Consider the following 25,140-nt stretch of genomic DNA (forward strand, 5'->3'; position numbering starts at 1 on the left):
CACGTGGAGGACAAAAATCCCTGAACGTGGGAGAAAATTCCACAACTGCCCCTTCCGTTGAGCCAGCAGGGACCACGTGAAAGCAGCTGCCACCTGTGGTCTCAAAGGATTCCCAGAGTGAAGGGCACAGTCGCTCACGCAGCGTCTTCTTTTTTCTCCAGAAGAGTGAAATTCAGTGGAATGGCCCTGTTTGCTCCGTTACCTATTCTAGTTGGGTATTATTAACCACTGCGAAGAAAGAAAAGAAATTAGCCGCGGTGCCCTGATTTCGAGTTTTATTACATAGTTGCCGTTGCACTGCAGGCTGTCCGCCCGAGTCCGGTGCCAAAGTCCAAAGAAGATCCATGAACCACATACATACACACACACCCTGACCCTATTCCACTACCTACTGTCGTGGGTCTTAATATAAGCAGGAAACTAGTCTCTCTTCGGTAGGAAAATATATATTGTGTATATGAACCTAAATTGAAAAAAAAATATACAGTTAGAAGAGTTACTATCTGGGAAAGGAGTCTATTGGGCTCTGTGAGGTCCACCTCGGAAGGCCAATGTGTATAAATGTAGTAAAGGCAGAATCAGTCCGGAGCGTAAGTTCCATCTTGACCCGGTTAGGAGATGGCCTTGGCTTCTGGCAGGAAGGCTTCCCAGTATTTCACCAGCTGAACAGAGAAGAAAAGATGAGCCGTCAGGGAGGGGAACTCCGGCTGCGTGGACCGATTCCCCATCTGGCTGCCTCTGGTGGAGGCACCTCTTTCTGCAGGGCCGTTTCCCACCTTCCGTATGGACTCTAGTCCCATTCCAAGAGGCTGAAATGCCTCTTTGAAGACTGAATGGCAGTAAGGATTTGAAGCAAAAAAGCAGACTGCTATTCTTTATTATTATTATTATTATTTTGCTCTGTTAGGCCCAGTCATCAGTAGAAGGCAGAGCCTGAAAAGTTCTCTGAAATGGAATAGGGCTCTTAAGCAGAAAGAGCCCCCCTCCCACCCGAAGTAATATAGGTTCCATAGGTAAATTCCCCTTTACTGCCACGATCCACACCTCCCCAGGACTTCATTGCCTTCTCTGCTCAGTGGAAGCTGAGTTTCTTAAAAATCAGCCCTAAAAAGAATGAACCCGTATGAACCCCCTCTGATGGACAAAAACACGCCAGCGTGCTCTGCCTGGCATAATACGGTCTTTAAGCAGCCTCGAGCTTCTGTCCTAGACATTCAGGGACTTGTGAAGCCAAGAATATGGAAAGCTGAACCGGATCGATGCATGAGAAAAGCAGGCATTTCACTAGACCCAGGTGTTCCACAAAGCCTCCTGGGGACAGCCACCCACATCTGGAAATGGTAGGTTTCCGATTGTTTACTCACCTGCTGTTGCGAGTGTAATAGCGTCTCCAGGTATTTGGTCACATGGGTTTTGAAATCTTTTGTCTTCTCCTTCTGTAAACACAGAATCAAAGAACCACGCTCAGAGCTGAACGGCACATTTCCAGCAAGAAGCCTCTCTAGGCAACACAGGGGGGTTTGACTTGATACTCGTGACCAGTTCTTTTCATGCTATGTATTTTAAAAAACGGCTACAGGCTGCTTTAAAGCATGCTGACGGATTCAAAACGCATGTAGGGAGGGGACCTGCATGCATTTGAGACAGAACACATCAAGGTGTTACTGGGATCTGATCCTTGGGATGCCAGAAAATGTCTCCTCGTACTACGGATCACCGACAGCGCCCTCCGTACAGCAAGGGACAGGCAGAGCTCAGATTGCAGATGGACCAGGATTTGGGCTATCATTCAAGAGGCAAGGGGACAACACAGGCTACAAGGGGAATGTGAAATTCATAATGTAGTTACTTTGTTGAAGTAAAGCAAGTCTGGGTGTGGTGACTGTAAGGATAGGAGATGACCTGAATCTCTTGTATTCTACCCCCAGTTTTGTAAGAGTAAACAGGAAGGGATATAATCAACATATAAAGTAATAAAGAAAAACAAACACAACTAGGTTTAACACCCTTGGCTCAGTGTCTCAAACCAGTGCAGAAAACAATGGCATATTTTGACTGAACTGCCTTGAAATGGATGGTGGGATATCATGTTTTTAAAAAAAGGTTAGTCACCATCAGATGTTTTTCCTTGAAGGAGGCAACTCTTATTTCCACAAAGGCAGTTGATTTATCAAGAGGAGGAGAGTGGCCTGATTTAACTACACTTCACCATTCCGTCCCAAAAATATTCCAAGAGCTAAACCCTACCTATGGAGTAGGACCATCAAAATGAATACGGGTTATTAGTCAGCACTAACCCACCCCATTAATTTCCGTGGGTCTATTATAATTTTGTTTTATTCTACATCCAATCAATAGGTCTACTCTAAAACTGGATTTAACTCAAATTCTTCAGATCAGAGCAGAAGGGCAATATTTCCAGCAAGCAGCAGCACACATCTGCTAGGGATTGTTTCCATGCTGAAAAACACAGAATACAGTTCTGGTAACTTCATCATTAAAATACATATTTTGGGGGATTCTAAAAAAAATTGGACCATGGATAAGTGAATCCATGGATACTGAACCTGCAAATAAGGTACTTCAAAATATGGCAGATTCGCTTCGAAACATGGCCCCCACAGAGGCTGCAAGGGGATCTTCGGAGCGCTCAATTCCCACCCACCCCCAAGAAGCATGTTTACACATTTTGGGCCACTTGTGTGTGATGCTTTGGTTCTGTGTTGCCTACCCCTTATTCAGCTGCTGCTGAGATCGGATCTTATGGCCAGGCTAAAAGGTCCAATGCACAAGTTCAACCGTACCTCAAACCGCAGCACTTCTTTCCGAAGAACAGCCGATATCCGCTCAAAGTCCCGCTCATACTGCGTCACACGAGATTCCCACTGCAGACACAGAAGCCGTTATGTTGTGAGCACAGCATCCATTTCACACGAACAAGGGGTGCGGGGGGAGGTACGCGTGTAGGGCGTCTGCGATGCACCAGGCACAGCCGACTCATCCGCACGTTAACATGGTCAAACTGGCCCAACCAGGAAGGAGCTAAAAAATCTGGAAGAGGCTTGTTTAACCAGGCAGGTGGTCCTCTCACTTAACTAGAGAGGCCATCCTGAGAGTAAGGAAGGCTGGGAGTTCTCCACTGCTCTTAGATGAAGATGATGGCTTCACCACTACCACCCCGCTCCCACATTTAATGGAAGTGGAATGGGCAGCTTCATTAGCCTCCAAAAACAGTCAGCAAGGGAGCAAACAGGATTCTGAGCAGTGGCACAGAACATGCCCCCCCCTGACAAGGATCTGTCTTTCATGGCCCACGAGGCCACGCTTGGATCCTCTCGTCCACCCGCACCCACCGGGGCTAGTGTGGTGTTGGTGGGGCGGATGCTGGGGACACGAGTCAGGGTCTGGGGCGCTCTCCCACCTCCGAGATCTCCTCTTTGGCCTGCTGGAGCTTCTCAGGTTTATTGGCCCAAAGTAGCCGAGCCTCGGTTTCTCGTTTCTTCTGCAGCATGATCTGGGCATCTTGCCAGCGCTGCCAGCTCTTCATGCGCTGGTCAAAGGCACCCTGCGGGGAAAGGGAAGGGCTGATCAAGATTAGGTTCCGAGAGGAATCGGACCTGAAGCCAACCGTGGGAGGGGCCACCACTGTCAGGCCCTGCTTCTTCACATGGTAGCTTCCAGATGAGGTCAGTACCCGTGTGTGTGTGTGTGTGGGGGGAAACGGTAGCAATGTGTAGCCTGTATAATTAAATTGCAGTACTTTAAGCACTATGGGGCGGTATATAAGCAGCATGCTTACTATACAATCTTTACCCCAATTGATCTCCGATTGCTCAGTTTGCTGGTTTATTTCTCGTACGGACTCCTTAAACTATTTTAAAGCATGCTGACAGTTTCAAAACAAATGTACAGAGGGGACCTGCATGCATTTGAGACAGAACACATCAAGGTGTTACTGGGAGCTTCTCTCTGATGACCGAAGATGGCCAGAGGGGTCCAACCGCTTGACACGTCCCTGTTGGATGTGAGCTCCTTGCTCCCAAAGCCTACCCCGAGAGAGGGGAGGTGGAACTGCTCTTACCCTCGCGACGGACAGGAGGCGAATGTAGTCGCTCAGGAGCTCGGCGAGGAGAAAGAAGTCACGGCTGGCCTGCTCCTGATGCAGTTGCTCCACCTTCTCCTCCACCTCGGCCAGCTGGGAGAGCGCCCGGGAAAGAGCGGCGTTGTCCTCTGAACTCCCCAGCATGGCGAGACTCTTGGCAAACTGAGCCGTGTTCAGGGCTAACTCTGGGGAGCAGAAAGGGGAGCATTAAGTGCCGCCAGAGTGGGGCGGCTCAGTGCTTTGGAGCAATACATGGAGCCCAAACGAGCCAAGAAAGGTGAGGGAGAAGGTAGAGGGGAAGGTTTTTCCAACAGTTTCTTTCAGAGCTGAATTCCTTCCTTACAACCACCCACCCACTATACTGCACTTCTAGCAAATTGCTACTCTTGGCAGTAAACAATAGAGCCAAAGACACAATTTGTATAAAACGATTACAAGCTAAACCTAATCTACAAGAAATAAAAAACAGAGGCTTATTCATCAGCATATCAGGTTTCCCTCCTACTGCCTCCTCTGTTTCAATCCATTTGGGACAGCCTCCCCCAAAGATTGTTTAGAAAGCTCAGTTTGTAGAAGGTGCCACAGCTGAAAAGGCCCTGCTTCTGGTTAACGTTTTCCAGGCCTCTCAAGGTGTCGGCATCCACTGGTGCAAGATCTATGAAGACCTGGTCAGACAGGTAATCAAACTTGGCAGAAGACATTCAGATGAATAATGAGATCCCAAACCGGTTTTGTATGTTAAGACCAAAATCTTGAACCTGGCATGAAAGCGAACCAGTAACCAATGCAGGCAAACCAGAATTGGGGGGAAATAGTCGTATTTCTTCACCCCAGCAGTCAATCTGGCTACCACACTTTGGCCCCCTTGAAGCTTCTGTATCAGCCTCAAAGGAGGTCCCATGTAGAGTGCATTACAGTAGCCAATTTCCAAGACGACCAGCCTGTGGACCGTTCAAACATATGTATACTGTATGTGGGAGGTTTTACCTTAATGGCATACACAAGAAACTGAACAGCCAAGAGCTAGGCCAGTTTCAAGTGGACAATGAGAAGGAAAACATTACAGTTAATGCCATCCACCCCTTTATTAACTTAGTACCAGCTGTTTCAGCATAACCGGGAGCCCTGAAAATGTGCTGGACTACAATGCTCAATGGGCATGCTTGCCTCGAATGATGGCCATTGTAGGCCAACACATAAGGAAGACATCCAGTTAGGGAAGAGAGATTCATGCTGACTTCACATCTTATTTCAGAGGCGAGCAAAATGTATCCCTCCAGATGTTACAAACTCCCACACACTTAGTGTTGGCACTGGCACAGGCCAATAGGGGCTGCCGTCCAACAACCTATGAAGGAAACACATTGAGATGCTGGAATATGGTGCAGATGGGGAAAGAAAATGCCACAAAACGCTAAGATGAAGAACCTTGACTTATCAGACTTGGAATTCACTCCATTTTGACCTCTGCAAAGATGCAGCCTCTCTTACCCTCACAAACTCCCCTTTCCCTCACCTTCAGAATCACCACAGTTTTTCCCAGTTGGCTAAACCGTCTCAAAATATCATCAGGAGCACTTTATGGCCCATCTAGGATGCCATGGGCAAACCTAAAAAGTTCTCACGTCAGCACATTCAACTTCCCCCCCCCTCAAGGTGCCACCTGGAAGTTTACCTTTCCTATGAGTAACTAATATTTCTACAACCGCGTGTAGCTTCCGCAGGCGCTGCTCCTCGCACTCCACCTCCTGCAGCTTCTCCTCAAACCACTGAAAGGGAGAAAGGAAGAAAAAACAAATACAACTAAGTTTGATTTGAAGGAAAATCAGTGCGATATTTACTTAGGCACTCGCTTCAGAAACACCGCCAGGCGCGCATAAAATCCAGAAATGAAACACGCACCTCAAGGCACTCAAAAGAAGGTGCGGGTACTTACAATGTCAGATTCATTCATCTTAATGGTCATTTTGCTGACAGCATCGGTGGCTTTGTTGAACATTTTCAGAAGGCCAGCTCCACTAAGCGTTTGGGTGCTAACGGCTCGGGGCAGCTGTGAGGAGGTTGGGAATCAAATTATTTACCACACTTACAAACGGGGCTACTTGAACGTTGATATCCAGAGACGTGCAAAGTCAGAAAAGAACAGAATTGCAAACGAGCTAAGATTCCAAGAGATAAAGTGTGCAGAAACCAATCCTGAGTTATATATGTCCCTTGCAAAGGGAGAATGTCCATACAAAGCCCTTCCCAATTTCGGACCACATGGTCTATCGGAGCCTCTCTCCCCACGGTCATCTACCTGACCCACCAAATCTTCCCAGGGCGATGCTCCTTGTTTGCGGTGGCTCCAACATTTTGGAATCCGCTCCCCGCCGAGCTATGCCTGGCCCCCCTCTCCCTGTTAACATTTAGAGGGCAACTTTAAATGCAGTTCTGCAGGGAGACCTTCCAGGCTGACCCTACACGATTCGTGCCTCCAGTCCTGCTGAGTTACCGAAATTCATTTCAGCGGCACTTGTGTGTTATTTGCTTCATGGTTTAATATTTTATTATTTGTTAACATTTTAATCGTCTGTGTTTATCATGTGTTGTAAACCGCACAGAATAGTCAACGGCACTAATTGGGCAGGATTACAAGTTCGAGACATAACAAACAAACAAGAATTCAGAATTTGGAGAAGTCATCATTTGGATTACAACAAGTACGTTCAAAATTTATTCTGTCCTTCACATGCTTACAGCGATACCACAAAATTTATGTCTGAACTGCCAAGAGTAAGTATTCCCAAATACCACAAACATATGGACTTCTCCCTTCCTCCTTCCCTTTTCATTGTTTATTCTTTGCATTTTAATATCTTAAATTTAAGGGTAATGACAGAAATGTTAACCCTTGCAAGCTACTCTATGGGTATTTTTGGCTAACAGGCGAAGCAGAAATGCTTGAATAATGACTTTTTTTAAAAAAAAAATACGTCTTGAGGGCTTCTGATCTCTGTCCATGGACTAGCATTTGCGTTTTCAAAAAGAAACACAATCCGACCAGACAGCTTTCCCCAGTGAGAAGCTGTGATACAAAAGTCACTGCAACAAAACCACACGTTGACTAGGTGGTTTCATTTCACAGCGGAACAAGTACAGGATTCAATCACCAAAAGCAGAAGCAAGGGATTAGGCGTCAGTGGGAAAGGTGAGGGACTGCAGAGAAGCCAGGATAAAAGGTTGGTATTTTTTTTCCAGCCCCATAGCAATTCAGAAAAGCTTTTGAAAAAACGTTTGACAAAAAAGCCACACACACACAGACACACAAGGTCCTTATGTTCAAGCACATCTTTTAAAAGGCATGCATGAATTCCTCAGTTTTTAACCAAATAAACCATGTTAGGGCTGCTTGTCGGGTCACAAGCGTGGAAGCATCTCGCGGACAAGAGAGCGCGCGCACGTGGGCGTGGCGACAAACCAACCTCATCTTTTTCCAAGAACTCTCGGACGTCGGGGTCCTGCAGCATGGTTGGGTGGCTCACAGTTCTCTGAAGATACCTGGGGAGAAGGAATGGAGGGATTTGGCCTTCCTCCGCTTTGTATTTTTTGACACACATTCATATCACAACAATACTTTCTATATGGACATGGATTAGGCCGCAACACTGGAACTCTACCTGTAAGGGATGACAAATATGTTTCCCTCTCAATGATTAATGCTCGTGATGAAAAAAATATTCCCTTCTGCCTCTTCCTTTTCCAGCAATCTAGTGTTTTAGGAGGGGAAAACTTTTTCGTGGTTGCAATTTTTAAAACCGCCAGAAGCCGGAGATCTTGATGTACCACCACCGATCCTGAGCATTACGTGGCAACCACATGGACTCATTCCTCACCAAATCCATTTTGGGGGTTCAGTCCTCCCTTGCAGATTTTTTTCTTTCTATTCTTTTCCGCCTGCAAGGGGTTCCCCAAACCTACCGATCCCTCTCCACCCCCCCCCTTGTGCATGGCTGGCGTTTGGTTTGCAAAATAAACCGCACACTGAGAGAGCCTTGATTAGGACTATAGCATCACAGGCCTGGGCTCTGAAGGCATACTCGGTAGCTTGCTTCTTCTTGCATACCTTTAGTAAACAGACCTTAACTGTGACATAGCAAAGGGAACCCTTCTAAAACCTTCTGTATCACTGCAAGCGAAAGCACGAAACCCCAGCAGAACAAGAACTGCGATAACGCCACTTCTCCTCTCACTTCCTCAGTTGGGGTGGTGTTTAAAACTATTTCCATTGTGAACCGATTCCCATCATCCTTGGCCTTTTAAAAGGATCCATTCTGGTCAACCAGAGCCATCTTATACACAAGGAGCGAGAATCGTTCCCATCGATTGTGACCAGGCAAAGAAACAGACTAGGGACCCAACTGGAAAGAACTTGGGGGGGGGGGGACTCTCTTTCATGAATTCACGGACACCAGCTTTAAAAAGAACAAAATTAGTCTGTTCAGTGGGCTACAGCCTGAGGATCAAGAGCCAGGAACAAACAGGGAATGAATTATTTTGTATCTGAAACGTTTTGGGCATTTCCCCCGGAATCGTCTGCCTCTCATGCAATCACTCATTCTCTCTCTGCTTCTTGCCTGTTCTCCCGGCCTCTCTTGCATAGACAGGTTAAGGCAGGCCTTGGCCAAAAAAAGGCTGGGATCAGAGGGGTCTGCCTGAGATCTGGGGGGAGCTGCTGCTGGTTTGTACATAGACCCATCTACGCCCTGTGCAGCCGTTCCGTCTAGCTATGTGCGGGGCTCACATGACACTAGGGAGAGGGGGCACACCCTTCCGCCCTGGGCCCATGTCCCCCACTTCCAACCCCCTGAGCAGGTTTAGCACCGAGGTCTACAGAGGCAGTATAAATGCAAACCACTGGAATGGTACTTCCTGCCTTTCTGTGATTTTCAGCCCTTCCTCATCAAGCCTGTTGATCCCTAAACCATTGCAAACGCATTCAGTTAGACTCGCTTGCTAGGCTAGCCTTGGAGCCAAACGCAGAAAGGTCTGGAGGACTGCAGCCAGGCAGGGCTTGCCCGCACCCACAACATCACCCCACATGCTTTGAGGACTAACACAGGAACAGGACTTTAATCTGCTCTAATGTTCCTTATATAAAATATCTAATACCGTATAGAGATGGCTGCATTGCTCAGGGGTTAGTATCCAACTGCTGAGCCAGACACTGGGAGTTCAGTTCCCCTCTGGATCTACCAGAAGAGCCAGCCTGGGTGGCCTTGGGCCAGCTGCACAGTCTCAGGGCGCCCCCTAGAGGACGGGAATGGGCAAACCACTTCTGAGTACTCTCTACCTGGAGAACCCTAAAAAAGACTCACCCTAAGTCAGAACTGACTTGATGGCGAACTATTATTATTATTAATTCCACATAAGGAAGATTATTTTGATGAATCGATTTCCTGATACAGGATCCGTACTAAGTGGAGCACACGCAGTGCTCTTTCACAACTGTGGCTACAACAGATACCCGCATGGGATACAAACAGTTACCTCTCTAAAGCAGCTCTCCTTTTCTCCAGGAATTCTGTGGACGAGGAATCTTCCTTCCCAACTTTTACTTTGGTCATTCCTGGAACAAGAGGGAGGACATTTGGGTTCTAAGAATCTTGGTACGTCTCACAAATGTGATCAGTTCACACTGGCTGATTGTCAGACCTGAAAACAAGCCCTAGTATGATTTTTTCAGGACGCTCGTCATACAAGCCCTACCCCAAAAAATAAGCCCCCGTTAAGTGAAACCCCGCCCTCCACCCTTGTGCAGCAACCAGAAGAAGATGACATGCCTGCATTTGAATAAATATAGATGGCTGTACATGAGAAAAATAAAACATCCCCTGAAAATAAGCCCTACTGCATTTTTAGGAGTAAAAATTAATGTAAGACCCTGTCTTATTTTTGGGGAAACACGGTAGTTACATCCATACGTAGGTACGTATGTGTGTGTATGTGTGCATCTGAATCTGTGTGTATACACACACGTGTATATGCATGTGTATCCTGAAGAAGGCTGTGTGCCAAAATGCGCTGAGCATTTTAAAATCAGAGTAAAGATGATTTACATCTCTCATACCTTCCACAACTGCACCTCCCTGATTATGCTGGCTAGGGGCTGACGGGAATTACAGATCCAGGATATCTGGAGAGCTACAGTTGCCCAACCCTGACCCGGAAGGACCAACAGCACAAATGGAAGGGGGGGGGGGTTCTTTTATTCCGATAGGAGGAAACCACTCTCTGTTCTGCAAGCACCATGCCCCCCACCCCCCACCAGTGTTGGCACAGCCCAGTAAGAAGGGAGGAAAACATTACATGAGCAACACCACTCCAGTGCATAAAGTTCATCCCAAGCAGAACTGTGTCTCTAAAGGAAGTCCTTGTTATTCAATGGTAAAAGAAAAAGAGGTGGGAATGGGTGACCTCTATTCACTCTCTTGAGCCAAATCTTCATGCTACAGAATGATCTTCATGCTGAATACCGGCTGTGCTTCCTTCTTATAAAACAATTCTGGCCCAGCAGCGACCGGGGCCTTTAGGGAATTCCTGCTTGTTCCCAACTGGGACGGATGGAGAACAGCAATGCTGATAGAAGGGCACGACGCAAGAGGTGCGTTGCAGCAGTAGGCACCGATATGGCCACTCGGCTTGGCCTCTGGAGTGCCCAGAGCTGTCAAGGAAAATCGGCAAGGATAGTCCCCGGGCTCACTTTTCCCACCATCTGCAGCAGCTTTTCCGTTTGGGTAACCAACGATTTCATTCAGCAACCCCACCAGCAAATCCCCTCGGAAGACCGACCGTCCTTCGGGGGCTCCTCCGACCAGTCAAAACGGGGGAGGAGGAGGAGGGATGCGTGTTTGCAGAAGCAGTTTTGCTCCCCCCTTCTTTCTTCCCTCTTAACTTATGCACAGCTAGAATCGGACAACACCAGGGTGCCCGCAGGGTTTCAACTGACCGTTGCAAGCTAGATGTCAGGCCAATAAAATAAAATAAAATAAAAATAATTTTTTTAAAAAAAAAATCTCATATGGCAGTGGGATTTTCATTTTGTGAGCGGGTTGGCACACGAAATAAAAAGCCAGGGCAACCCTCGCCTCCGGGGCACGTCATAAGACAGGAGACAGCGCCTGTGTCAGATCCCATTTCTCACTGAAATACTGATCCACCTCACCTATTAAACTCTTTTCAGGAGGTGGAGGAACAATGAACCCATTTTGTGCGTGTTTCTCGGACAGCTTCTCGTACAGGCCCAGAAAGTCGCTGAACCTTCTCTTCACCGTGAACTGCTTGTTCCTGAACATGGGCAGAGTGGTCTGAGAAGGAAACGGGAAAAAAAAAACCCATCAGATGAATACAGAGCGCTCCACACTTCAAATACGTCTACGTTTAAATAAAGGTATTATGCTTCCAGAAGCGCTAAAGCCTTGGAAGAAAACCCTCTCTCCTAAGGAGAAACCCCGACAAGCGGGCTTCGCTCTGCCTTCGGCAAAAACACTCCATGCTGTGTCATGCATGCACTGCTGCCCCACACGTAGTTTCGAGAGCTGTTTCCCCGTGCTGTAGAGGGAAGGATCATTGCTCAGGAAATATAAATAAAACATTTCCTTGGCCACCAACACAAACTATGCAGCCCTTTGGATTCCGGACAGGACATTTTGCCATTTAGCAACCAGGCGGACGCAAATTTGAAACTGAAGCCATCAGTAGTTCAGAACTAGGAAGAAATGATGCATTTTATTTCTCCAATCACTGCCTTTTTGTCAATTAAAAAGCATGCTGCTTATAAACCGCACCATAACATTAAAGTGCTCTCTCTCTCTCTCTCTCAGTGATTTGCAATTTAATTATGCAGCCTACATGTTTCTTGCCTTTCCACTGGACTATTTCAGTGACGTGGAGAGGGGGGATTTGCTGGTTGGGTATCAGCCTATCCTCCATATTATTTTACCAGGCTTCGTGCCCTGGAGAGGACACTCCAGCTTTGCGTACAGCGTCAAAACACTAGACACTGTTCCAAATCCTCCATACAGAACATGTTATTATAGTCTCTCGAGACTGAAGGATGCCTATGATGACATATTTCCCCCTCCCCCACGAGCTGGGCCTTTAATTAAACTGATCAAAACCAGTCCTTGATTCTCCTCCCCAGAGATCAACGTGGTCCTCCATGGATGATATCACCCTCTCAGCTAAGCAGTCTACCAGTTAAACACCGAAGACCTGCTGCATATCCTGCATACTATTTTTGAACGATAAATAAATCTCCAAATATGATAAAGAAGGACCTGAGGTTTCCAGCAAGAAAGCACATTTCTTTACAAAGAGTCTTGTTCTTACACGTTAAGCAAAAGGGACAGAAGGCGGACTTTACCAAACTTCCACATTCTGTGAAAGCGAAAACAGTCTGCCTCTTGAAGACAAAGACTCATTACAGATCACCCGCTTAGGAGCAGCCAGAAAGCAGAACCCAGCCGGTTCCACTCACAGCCATGGTTAAACTACACACCGCTCTGATAAATAAAAAAACTCTCCCTTCAAGCCTGCCTCTCCCATAATTTTATTTGAAACTTCACAATTAAAACTGCATCAAAACATATATACATATAGAAATTAGATACACACTGCACATCATAACGTGATGGGTTAAGATCGGAATTAAGAAACCAGTAGGTATGAAGTTTTTCCCATTTTCAAAACAAAATTTTACACTGTGAAATTACACTAGAGTAGGGCAGCTGAATCAATGGAAGTTTCGTGAGTCAACTCTTCCATAAGTTCAATTGATTCAAATGGGCTTACTCTACCTGTGACTTAATTTCACATAGTAAGTCATAGAGTAGGCCTGTTTGAATCAAGTGCAACTTACCACATTAAGTAACAGGATTTGGGCCACTGAATATGATTTTCCAAACTATTAAATATGATTTTTTCAGCTGCTGTTCAGCTCCTCCCCTCTCTCCACGGTTTCCAATCAGAGTTTAATAATGGCTACATAAACCTAAGAACTGGTTATTGATTCTCGTTCTCATTGTCTGTACACGCCACCTTCCGATTGAAGGAGACGCGTCTCTTTATACTGCAAGCTTGCGGGCAGAAGGTACTTGGTTTTAAATATGTGTACAGTGGTGCCTCGCTTGACAAGGATAATCTGTTCCAGCGAAATCGCTGTAGAGCAAAATCCTCGTCAAGCGAAATAAAAAAGCCCATTGAAACGCATTGAAAACCGCTCTATGTGTTCCAATGGGCTAAATACCTCAGCGTCCAGCGAAGATCCTCCATAAGGTGGCCATTTTCCAATGCCTGTGCAGCGAAAAATCTGTCCTAAAGCACAGCGGGGAGCCATTTTACACAGTGGGCGGCCATTTTCAAACCCAACGATCAGCTGTTTTGATCATTGTAATGTGAAGAATCGGTTCCCGAAGCAGGGAACCGATTGCCGGGAAGTGAATTTTGCCCATTAAAACATCGTTTTGCGATCGCAAAACCTCATCGTCAAGCGGATTTGTCGTTTAACAAGGTAATCTTTAAGCGAAGCACCACTGTACAATGCTTTGTAAATTGTGTAAAGCTTTGACACTGTGTAAGCGATTAATGCATCATCAAAGTCCCCCAAACCATGGCAGATGCTTGTGACAGAGGTCTGCTTCTTCCAAGTGAGTTCCAAAGCTGCAGCCATACATCTGGGGCCACAGGCTTCAAATTCCACCCCTGGTAGCTGCTGGTTAAGTTTTCTCTACCAGCTCATTAAACGAAGGTTTATGCCAGGTTTATTCAAGGTTTAATCTCTTTCCCCTTGGCCTTCTTTCAGAACTCAAGGTTCTTATTTAGCCATAGAATGCATAATAAGCTTTCCCAGGATGTTGTAGTTTGGACATCTGGCTTGGCGTGCACCACGAGAGCTCTGGAAACTTTAGAATTAAAACAGCAGATCACCCGGTGAAAAGGTGTGCCGTAAGTAACCCCCCCCCCCCGAGTTCAGAGTACAAGGCAGTATCTGTGGGAGAGCAAAGCAAAAGTCATTGCAATTTACATGGAGAAGGAAGTATATCCAGGCCTTTGTGAATAGATCTGACATACCTGCGTTGACACTTTGTAGGCTACATAAGCATTCATACCATCGCCTGCGGAAAGAGGAAACCAAGCAATTTAGATCACCAGGGAACACTTATGCTCTGACCCATACCTCCATCTAGTGGGCTCATCACAAAAGTAAACAAGTTGATGCAACCAATTCCCCATGTAGAGAATTGCCTCTGTTGACAGTCTCAGGTGTCATTTTGAGTACAGCACACACTTAGAGCTTGGAAAACTTTTTTAAAAACCCTGCTTTAGTTCTCAAACTCCTTTAGTCCTCATAGGGCTTCTATAGTTTTCTTAAACGCAACCTATATCGTTCATTTGCATAAGTAAGAATTCTACTTTAAAAAAACACATTTCAGGCTGAAACGACTTTGATTTCTTTCACGTCTCTGTCAATGGCAGCTAACTCTGAGTTTGGTTCACAGAGCCTGCTTCCATATTTATATACAAATTTACTAGTAGAGAAGATGCAAGCTGGATTTAAGACTTTAGCGGGTCAAAAAGTTATCTGCAGTGATAAAAAGAACCAACATAAAAGTGACATCTTACAAATTGTGATCTTCTTACAAAGGCATGTCAAATTTTTTGGCCCTATCCTGTCTGTGCTCTACCCAAAAAAAAAAAAAAAAAAAAAAGCATTTGGAATTCCTTATGTTTCTGCTCGAATGCTAAAACCCATTTCAGTTTAGCGTGGTTCACGATCTCTCAACCATCACCCACAAAATCTAAGAGACTCCAGAAATGAAATTATAATAATACAACAGTGTCGCTTCAAAATGGGGGTGAAGATCTTCTAACATAAACAGAAGATAGTTTTGGTGTACCAAACAGGAAAACTAGCACAGAAACACACACACGTACCTACCCAATTTCTACAGCTGTCAATACTCTTGAAAACTATAGCACCAAAATCCAGAATCATCTCATTTAAGGCAGAAAAAGGCTTGCTTGACATGAGTTTTAGGGCAGTATGATTTGCTCTGAATGGCAGCATTTGAGGAGTATGTATGGGAAGCTCACACGGAGGTCTCTAGGGGATGAAACTGGTCTCCCAACTGACTGAAGTTGGCCAGCTAACCTAGAATACACCCAGTTGAGGATGATGCGATGCATGCCTGTTCTGAACACTTCCCACCGAACCAACCATATCAGCCAGACGAACTATCTGATTCGCTACGGAACACAGTAATTCGGAGGGTTTTCGACCTAGCCCGTTATTCGTGCAAGGAGGGAGAGAGACTGCCTGGTCCGGGAGCCCTCCTTCAACTGTCCTCCCACACATGCTACAGGATGTCGGCCGCTGAAGCTCCCCTAACAGGAGCATCTCCAGGAGATGCCAAATCTTGCTTTCCCTTTCCTACAAAGAGGAGTCTCACGGAATAAGGAGCGTCTTGTTCTCGTGCCGGATCTGAGAGAGCCGTGCCCATCTGCCCCGAGCGGAACAATTAAGCGGTTGTTACGGCAGTGAAGGCAGCTGGAGGAACACAGAAGCAGGGGGACGAGAAAGCGGGTGGCGAGCTGGCCGAACCCACTGGGGTCTGTCCTCTGGACCGCAGAGAGCCCGAAGCCAGTCACAGCTCATTTCCCGAAGCACAGAGAGTGTCTTTTGCCTGCTCCTCTTTCCTGCCCTCAATAGCCAGACTATTTGTGCAGCAACGAGGACAGGTGCATCCAGAATCCTGGGGCCAAAGAAGGCCCTGCGGCCGACGGAGCCCAATGGCAGCGACTATCATTTGAACGAGAACAGAGCACCTTTCAAACACTGTGCAAGTTCTATTCCCGTTGGCCTTGAAACACCGCTTCTGTCAGGTAAACAACTGGTGCATTTATTTCCTTTAGTAATACCCCATGTGGCTCTCTAGTTGAGTGGACTACAACTCCCATGATCCCTCATCATATACTTGGTTTGTAAGGGCCCATGAAGGTTGCAATCCAATGAAATCTGAATAGCCACAAGTTTTCCAGACGTTTTGTTGTTTAGTCGTGTCCAACTCTTCATGACCGCATGGACCAGAGCACGCCAGGCCCTCCTGTCTTCCACTGCCTCCCGGAGTTGGGTCAGATTAGCCTTTTGTTTCTGTCCATGGAGTCTTTTTGGCATAGATACTGGAGTGGCTTGCCAGTTCCTGCTCCAGGAGGATCGCGTTGAGTCAGAACTCTCCACTACGACCTGTCCGTCTTGGGTGTCCCTGCACGGCATAGCCCTTAGCTGCTCTGAATTACTTAATAGTGCACCTATTAAGAATGAAGTTTTAATCAAGGTTTGCATCCCCTCCGGGCCAGGACAAAGAAGTATTAGACTAATCTATCATTGTTTGATGCCAAGGTTGGCTGATACGAAGATAGTTCTGTCTTCTTTCTGTAATACATGTGTACATCTGAGCAGATCAGCAGAAGCAGCCCACGATTACTAGGCTTACTCAATCAAAATAATAATAATAATAATAACAAATAATTCATAGCCCCATGCACTTTTCTCCACCCATGACGCCAACTCATTTCCATTTCTTAAATGACTCACCAATCTTCTCGGGATCACTCACTCCCACGAAGAGTTCAAACTTGTCTTCCTGCTCTTCTTCTTCTAGCTGTTTGGAGAAGAGAGACCTTTACTTTTGATTCAAAGGCTTCTGGCCAGCTTCATCTCTACACTGACTTGAGTTTTGCATTTTAAGCTTGGCAACGATCAAGCCAGCGTATTTGTGTGCAAATTCGATGGGTACCATTCTGTTCGAAACAAATTCCTGGGCTCAGGAATTCTTCCACTCTTAGCTGTAGGACATCCAGACCAGACTCCAGCTGATCTAAAAGTCTCCCGGGAAGAATCAAAGGCGCCCTTCCCATGGGTGAAATCTGCCCAACGGGCCCCACATCCATCTACCGTCTTCGGAGACACCATTTCAAGAGAGCAGAGGTGGCCAAAACAAAGCTGAGTAAAGATCAGCTATGGCCGCAGGCCAAACGAGCAAGAGATGTACAACTATTTATTTATTTTATTTATATCCCACCTATCTGGTCGGGTCAGGACCACTCTAGGCGGGCCATTGCAAAAGCAGCCAGGACTATCCACTCTGTCCCAACAGAAAACCAAACACAGAAGCACCTACCTCCTCGTAGTTTTTTGACTGATGCTTGGAAGAGGAATTTGCTGCTTTCTCTAGAGAAGGGGCAGGACTGAAGACACTCGCTGTCTCTTTCTTCTGGTGGTTTGATACACCATCCAGGGTCAATTCCACCGTGGCATCTAGAAAAAGGGCGAAATTTCTAACAAGGGACAGAGAAGCAGTCTTCCTGATTCCTTCAGCCATCTAGATGCAGCTTCTTTGAGACCACAAGAATTGTAAGGGCTGGAATGTGATCGTGCCTAACAACCAGCGACAAAGATGACTCGAATCTTGCTTCACCGAAATGACGTTATAACCACCTCTGCTTTAACATCTGTCCTTCATTTACATTTTTGGCAACCAATAATTAATGATCAAGGAACATGAATATTATCTATTGATCTGATTTACAGCACACATCTTTCTCTCAACCGTGAGACTCAAGGCAGATCATTGCAAAATTAAAAAACAAGTCAAGTTGAAGGACGCAAGCTTATAATATAAAACGTGACTAAACATTCATAGTATTAAAATGTCACTGGATTAAATGTAACCCAAAAAGACACAAGTTCGCACAGACTTTATTCTGTCCCCAGTCCTTGTATACACACTCCGTTTATGTGCGTTCCCGTGCTTTCTGACAAGTGCATGTAGCCCACAAAAGCTTGTGAAAAAATAGTCTGGTTCAATGGTTCCCAATCTTGAATTTCCAGATGTTCTTGGACTGCAACTCTCAGAAGCCTCCAATACCTGCTGTGCTTGCCAGAGTTTCTGGGAGTGGCAGTGCCAGAACACCTGGGTGATCCAATGCCGGGAACCACTACTCTAAGCTAGGCAGTAAATATTACGTTATACACTAAATAGACAAAAATACCGTATTTTTCGCACCATAAGACACACTTTTCCCCTACAAAACAGGGGGGTGGAAAGTCTGTGCGTCTTATGGAGCGAAGAAAACAGATTATTTTTTCCTGTTTTCTTCTCCTAAAAATGGTGCGTCTTATGGAAAGGTGCGTCTTATGGAGCGAAAAATACGGTAAGCGCTGACCCTCTGCTCTTGCATAAAACATTATTTTGCTCTCAGACCAGTCTCATTATTGCCCAAACAGCTGTAAAAATGCATATTAAGAAAGTGTGTAAGTTCAGAAAACCTGCGTTCGCCAACAAAACTAAGCCCACACACAGCATTCTGCAGACCAGGTAACAGAGTTTCCTCTGTTTAGGAGCTTTCAAACTTTACAGAATGGGTTAGCCTAAAAGCTTCAAGAGGCCTATGGATTTCAAATCTCACAAAACAGTGACCAATCTGTACACAGCTCTCTCCAAAAACCAAAATAATGATCCAATTACTACAAATTTGGCCTTGTTTGTAACCTGTAGGAGCTTCTTTGCCAGATTTAGACATCCAATAAATTTGTTTCCATTGGATTTCTGTCATACTCTAATGAAATTGGCAGACACGCAGGTCTTCTTTTCCAGGGATTCAGGTATATAGAAGCTGAAATCCCTGTTATTAATCAGCTGAAATACAGTAGTACAACTTATACTACTTAAGTCTGGTGACACTGACTGTGGTGCTTTGTCAGAAATTAAAAATATCTGACTCCCCCCCCAACCCTAAAATGTACTGATGTTTCCTTGGGATTCTCTTCATTGTGTGGAAGCTATCTGGGGCCTCAAGATGGGGAGAAATCTTTAATTTTCACTGGCAGTGGGTTGGTTAACAAGATGATTTTAATTTCTATAACCTGCCCCCCCGCAGCTGATTACGTCATCAGCTGTATGTGGCATCTGTTACACTACTATATTTCAGCCGGTGTAACTTAGCCTTTGTACAACACTTTCAACTATTTAGAGGCTTTACATCCATTTTCTTGAAACGGCCTTCTTCTCTGTCCTCCATGCTTCACATGTAAGAAGCTGAAGTTAAGAGAATGTTGCCCAAGACGCCTCCAAATGAATTCTTGGGAGATGCGAGACTCAGCTTAGGGATTTCCCAATTTTCAGTTCAGCCTCTGAGCCATGACTCCAAAACCATCCAGAGTTTCTCCACAGAAGAGAAATCAAAGTGCTCCTTTAGGCAAAGAATATATAGTGATTCTGAATGGGTCTTTGAGGCTCAGAGAGCGCATTCGATGGAAGCAGTTCGGCAGGATGGACACAAAAGTCACATTTATATCATGCAATCGTTTCCCTCCTTGCGCAATCATCGGTAGGTAAGCTATTTCTTTGTCACCACACAGGGGAGGACAAGAGCTGCAATCACAATGGCTATACAGTGGTGCCTAGCAAGACGAATGTAATTCGCTCTGTGAGTAGCGCTGTCTTGCGAAAAAATCATCTTGCGAAAAGCGGCTTCCCATAGGAATGCATTGCAATGCATTCCTATGGGAACCCCGCAAGACGAATGATTGTTTTGTTTTGTGAGGCATCGGTCTCGGGAAAAAAAAGTCTTGCAAAGCATGGCCATAGAAGAAACCATCTTGTGAGGCACCATAGCGAGCGAAAAAACCATTCGTCTTGAGGTTTTTTCATCCTGCGATGCGTTCGTCTTGCGAGGCACCACTGTATATTACTTCTGACATCAAAGCCAGTTGCTGGGTAACCTAAGGCAGGAAGGCGCTGTTATGTTCATTTCTCATCTTTGGACTTTCTTGAGGAATTTTAACGGCCATTACAAGAAACAGAAGGACGGGGAGCACAGCCTTTTGGGCTGATCTGGCCGGATTCTTCTTACATTCCTATAAATGTGAAAACATACCTGCAAATAGGTCCCGATCATCTTGTTCGTCCTGAATGCCATTTGTCTTGCAGTTGCTCCTGACCAGCACAGGTGCCTCCTCCTTTGGGGACATCAGCTTACTCTTGAGACACAGAAAACAGACATTAGACAAGCTGCAGAGTTAAATCCTTATCAAAGCACACACAGAGAGACACCAAGCAGAGTATAATATGGATATTATGCATTGTTCAACCCCAAAGAGGCCACCACTTTCACCCATTTCCCATTTATTCAGTGGCTGTAACCGTTTTTTAAAAAAACTATTAAAGACTTTAATCAATTAATTGTAGTTCTTCTTCAGCATCACAACACACCTCTTTGAGGAAAAATTAACAAAGCAGGCCCTGGTGCCCTTTACACCCTGTTCCACCACTGTAACGTTTTGCTTCTAAACGCCCACTGTTTCCCGAGGAGCTTTCCAAAGGAACAATGCTTTGGGTATCTGGAGACAGCATTGACATTGTCTGTGCAACCGGGTTGGCAGTTAAAAAAAAAAGCACACACACAAAAAAACACCACAGCAGCACAATCCTAGACAATGCTGGCAGTGCTCGGAGTCAGCCTCTTTATTACCGGAACAAAAAGCAATTGGGGTAACCCTGCTTGACTGAGTCTCCTCACAGTTTTGAAAAAGCCACGCTGTGCTCTGTAAAGTACTGTATTTTTCGCACCATAAGAAAACACATATTTTCCTGTTTTCTTCTCCTAAAGAATTGGTGCGTCTTATGGAAAGGCGTGTCTTATGGAGCGAAAAATACGGTATATGCTGAAGTTTGAAGCTAGGCCTAAGCTTTTTAGTTCCATACATGCCTGCTGTCCATTGCAATGCACAGTCCTAAAGCAACATTAGACCGTACTCTACTTCCCAAAAGATACAGTTTGTGCCTTTCTGCTTTCTCATTCTATCATTTATTTTGCAGCTACCAAAGATAGACATGGTATTTTTTTAAATTAAAGAGATGCTTCAGAGTACGATATACAAGCAGTTGTCTTAAGAATAAAAAAAGGCTCTCCCAGCAAGCTTTTAACTCTGCTGCTACTTCAGCTGCTGAAGATTTTACATATTTAATGTCTGTTTTGAATTTAATTCATTGGCTTTCTAAGCTTTTCTTAGATGGTTCATGTGATTATTTTTACTTCCTATTTGCTGGATGGTATGAGACAATTCGTGTATGATCAGAAACAGTGCAAGAACATGGTAACACACACACACCCTCTCTAAACAAACAGAGCACTGGGAATACTGAAGACAACCGGCTCTAGTCATCATGAAAGGCCTCGTAAGGTTTGCAGGATTTCTGCAGAAATGGTGCAGTTTCCAGATTCCCAGAGTCATTTTCATGCTAAGCTTACTGATGAGTTCTTCCTCAATCAGAAACTTATAGACCACACTCAATTTCTCTTTTGTGGATAATCACAATCAACTTCCTTTTACTTAATTAAATATTACTGCACAGAATCTACTAAGAAAAGCTTTTCTCTCTCTCTTTTTAGCAATGGTACAACTATCCACTAAAACATGACCCACCATTCTCCTTTTCTCCCCCTACGAGGAGTGGGATATGAGGAAGAACAGTTTTGCCAGGGATTTAACTGCATTAGACTCTGCTCACAAATAAATACTGCGCATCCCATGATGCAAAACGCCAGGACTAGTCTCAAGATGGCCTGGGGAACATGGACACAGATGTCCATACGTAATCAGGACAGCCTTTTAAAGACATTGTTGGCTCAGGACAGCTAAATGGTCTTTATCGGTGCTAGCAGGTTCCTATCCTGAGTCACTGGATTAATGAACTAGCATCCTCCCCTTAAATATTCTGCAAGAAGAAGAATAGCTTGCTTTCTAGGCAGAGGCCTGCTGGAATATTCACAAAACTGCTCATGTATCTTGTTCAGGGCAGCACAACCAATTTAATACATAAAACACACACATGATGAAAGACAATTTATAGAGTTTTTAATTCACACCTGGAATATTTAAAATAAATTACGAGACCCAAGTTTAAGGCTACACTTCAGTGAGAAAGCTAGGAATGGCTCAGAGCTCTCTGAGAAGTTGAAGACCACTCAGGGGATACGACCTATCCTTTAAATATCCAACTAAAGTACAGGATAAAGCAGATGAAACTTCTTGAAAGGGCAAAAAGAATAGGAGAAACTCTGAGGAAGGAAGCAAAAACAGAATACATTATCCTTTTTGTGAAGAGAGAGCTTCCTAATGAGCCAGGAGAGAGCCAAGATGGGGAAATGCAGAATTGTGTATATATTAACCGACAACAAAATTAGGATCTGAAAGTTTGATCTGAGCCCAACCAAAGCCTGGACTCTCACTGGAAATGTGCATCCAGCCCCCCCCCCAAAAAAACCAGAAAACAAAAATATGATTTCATCCTTCCTAACAGGAAAAGTTTAGAACTCGGTTGATTTCAAGTTTAAGTTTTAGTTCTAGCACAGAGCACACGGTGACGCCAAGCTTTGATTTCGCAGATGTCACCCTTACAACCCCAAACCGAGGCTTGCACAACTGCCTGCACCCGGGCGAAGCCTGTTGCTGCAAAAACAAAGCACGGCGTGGTATATATATGAAATCAAACAAATCCGTTTCATAGGCTGGAGTCCCCCGCTTTCAGAGACATGAAGGATTCTGAACGTTCGCTGCTGGGGTCCACCTGCATGCATGGCGCAGGTACACCTATACAGGTGGAGAGAGAGTAGGCTGTGTGTTTGTGGGTCCGTGTACATGTAACCGTACATCTGTGTACAAAGAGGCAAAGGCAAAAAAAAAATACCGATACTGTAACACGAGAAGCCAGGATACTGTCCTTTTCGCATTGCAGTGCTATTTGGTCTCACCCGGCTGCTCTTGTGTTTGAATGTGCAGGCAAACCACATGCATCCACCTCTAGCAACTGAAGCCAACACTGTTTTGCTGACTTTAGTTCAAAAATGATCCGGCTATAATAAAATCATCATCCTACACAATGCCACCACTTTGGGAGTGATTCAATGGGTTTTGCTCCTGAGCAGTTGAATTAAAAATTACCCAAAAAAAAAAATCAGCTTATTGGGATGTTGCCAGATCACCCCCTTGAGACTTTTCATCTCAGTTATGGGTTGGCTGGGTGGGGGTCAGGAGGAGAGGCTTCCCTTATCGGCGGTTCCTCGCATCCACGCCTGGGAGAGCCTCGCTCCTCTCTCTCCCCCAGGGCCATAAAGCAGCAGCCACTCTCTCTCTCTCTCTCTCAAACCGACCTACCCTGCAACCTTGTGGTGGGGATGATGATGGGCTGGAGTTGTGATAGGAATGGGCGTGAGGAAGGGGCGGAGTGGTGAAGCCATCACGTGTCGCCCTTGGAACTCCGTGCAGACGAGCAAGGTAGAACTCGGATCTCAAAGCCACCCCCACCCCCGGGAATTTTCAGCTCCTGCTTTTTTGGGGGGGAGATAACACTCCAAAGACCCCCCCCAAAATAAAGGGGGCTGAAGTTGCCCCCCCCTCCCAGCCACTTACGGGGCGGCCGGTGAAGATGTCCTCCCCCTCCGAGTCGCTGTCCCTTCCGGGGCCGCCGCCCGACGCCTCTCCTCCCGCCGGGAAGGGCGGAGGCAACCGGTCCCCTGGAGAGCCTCCCGACGCCATCGCCCCCGCCGCCCGGGCGCCGCCGAGCAAGGCACTTCCGGCTCTCCCCCCCCCCACGGAAGCCCCGCCGGAAGTGGCCACAGGCGGTTTCCAAGGAGAGGGAGCGCAAGCCCCGCCCGCGCCGAGGGGGCGGGGCCAGGAGGAGGTAGGTGGGTGGGCGGGGAGAAGGGAGGTCAGCATCCAATCAGCAGCGGGAGGAGGTGGGGACCGAACGGGCGAGGGCGTGGATTCCGTGCCGCCGTCGCTGCTCTCGGTGCTCCCTGTTTCCGCGAATACGGTTTTAATGTCGTTTGCTGGGTCGCTTAAATTTAGTAGGAATTAATCGATTCGCTCTGGAGTCCTCTATATTTCAGTTGCAGAAGAAAGTCTGTGTCGTTCAGTGGGGCTTACGCCTGCAGAAGAGTATAGGAGGGGAACAAACCTCAGCACGTTGGCTCAGAATGAAGTCCAACTTGGTGGAACATAATCCCAAGCCTGCACAGGATAGCATTGTAAACATGGCTACAGAATATCGGAGCATCCTTCAAGAGCCTTAGGAAAGAATCCTTGCAATCATTTATTTTGGTTACCGTAGGCAGCAAACTCAAAGGTGACTTGTGATCAGGGCAGGATTCACATACCCCAATTTTGGGGCAAAGGGGCTCCCTGCTCAACCCACAAGCCACCCGGTCTATACCCCAGAATCTACTATTCAGAATCTACTATTTTGTCCATGATGTATGGCTACAACTGAGTTCAGAAAAAGGATTCCAGTTAATGTTTAATATGCCAATTTCCATTATAATCAATAGTAAACAGGCATATTTATTAATTTCCCTAATTTATGCACCGCATTTGTCAAATTGCTGGGCTGTGTATACTTTGAATTATAAGTATTGTAGGTTCAGTTTTCAGCATTCTCTAGCGGGAGGCGGGAGAGATGATGGCAGGCACCAGAAAGATTCCAGAGGTGCACAAAACCAGTAGCCTCATGTGGTCCAAGATATCTCTCTTATGTTCATAGTCAGGGCATAAGGAAACTCTGTATAAATACAGCAATTGTACATGAGAAAATAAATGCACGTGCATTTTATATAACAAGTTTGGTCACAATAAAGCAATAACAATGATTATAGAATTGGAATATATCCAGGGTTCACAGTGTGGGGTAGTGGATAGAGAGACGGACTTTGGAGAAGAGGGTTCAAATCCGTGTTCCACCATGGAAATTCACTGGAGGAATGGAACTGGGAAAAACCACTCCTTTAAAGATCCCATTTACCTTGAAAGTCTTATTTAGGGTCACTATAAGACAATTCTGACTTCACAGCACAGAACACACACATAGATATACATCCAAGCTGATTGAAATTTCAAAAAAAAAAAAAAAAAAAAAATGGAAACACCCCCCTTGGCCGGC

General features: G+C 45.7%; 1 protein-coding gene across 1 annotated transcript; it reads right to left on the reverse strand.

Moving 5' to 3' along the window:
- Nucleotides 1-258: 258 nt before the first annotated feature.
- SNX1 (sorting nexin 1) lies at nt 259-23,816 on the reverse strand. The gene is made up of 15 exons (XM_072981562.2): nt 23,616-23,816; nt 20,081-20,183; nt 17,323-17,459; nt 16,737-16,803; nt 14,213-14,256; nt 11,307-11,448; nt 9,632-9,710; nt 7,567-7,642; nt 6,039-6,152; nt 5,778-5,871; nt 4,082-4,287; nt 3,422-3,565; nt 2,805-2,885; nt 1,365-1,436; nt 259-662 (listed from the first exon to the last, which is right to left on the reverse strand). Exons 1-15 carry the CDS (start codon nt 23,739-23,741, stop codon nt 612-614), a joined length of 1,536 nt encoding a protein of 511 aa, XP_072837663.2. The 5' UTR covers nt 23,742-23,816; the 3' UTR covers nt 259-611.
- Nucleotides 23,817-25,140: the final 1,324 nt, after the last annotated feature.

This window comes from Pogona vitticeps, chromosome 12, assembly GCF_051106095.1.
Source record: "Pogona vitticeps strain Pit_001003342236 chromosome 12, PviZW2.1, whole genome shotgun sequence".
NCBI lineage: Eukaryota > Metazoa > Chordata > Lepidosauria > Squamata > Agamidae > Pogona > Pogona vitticeps.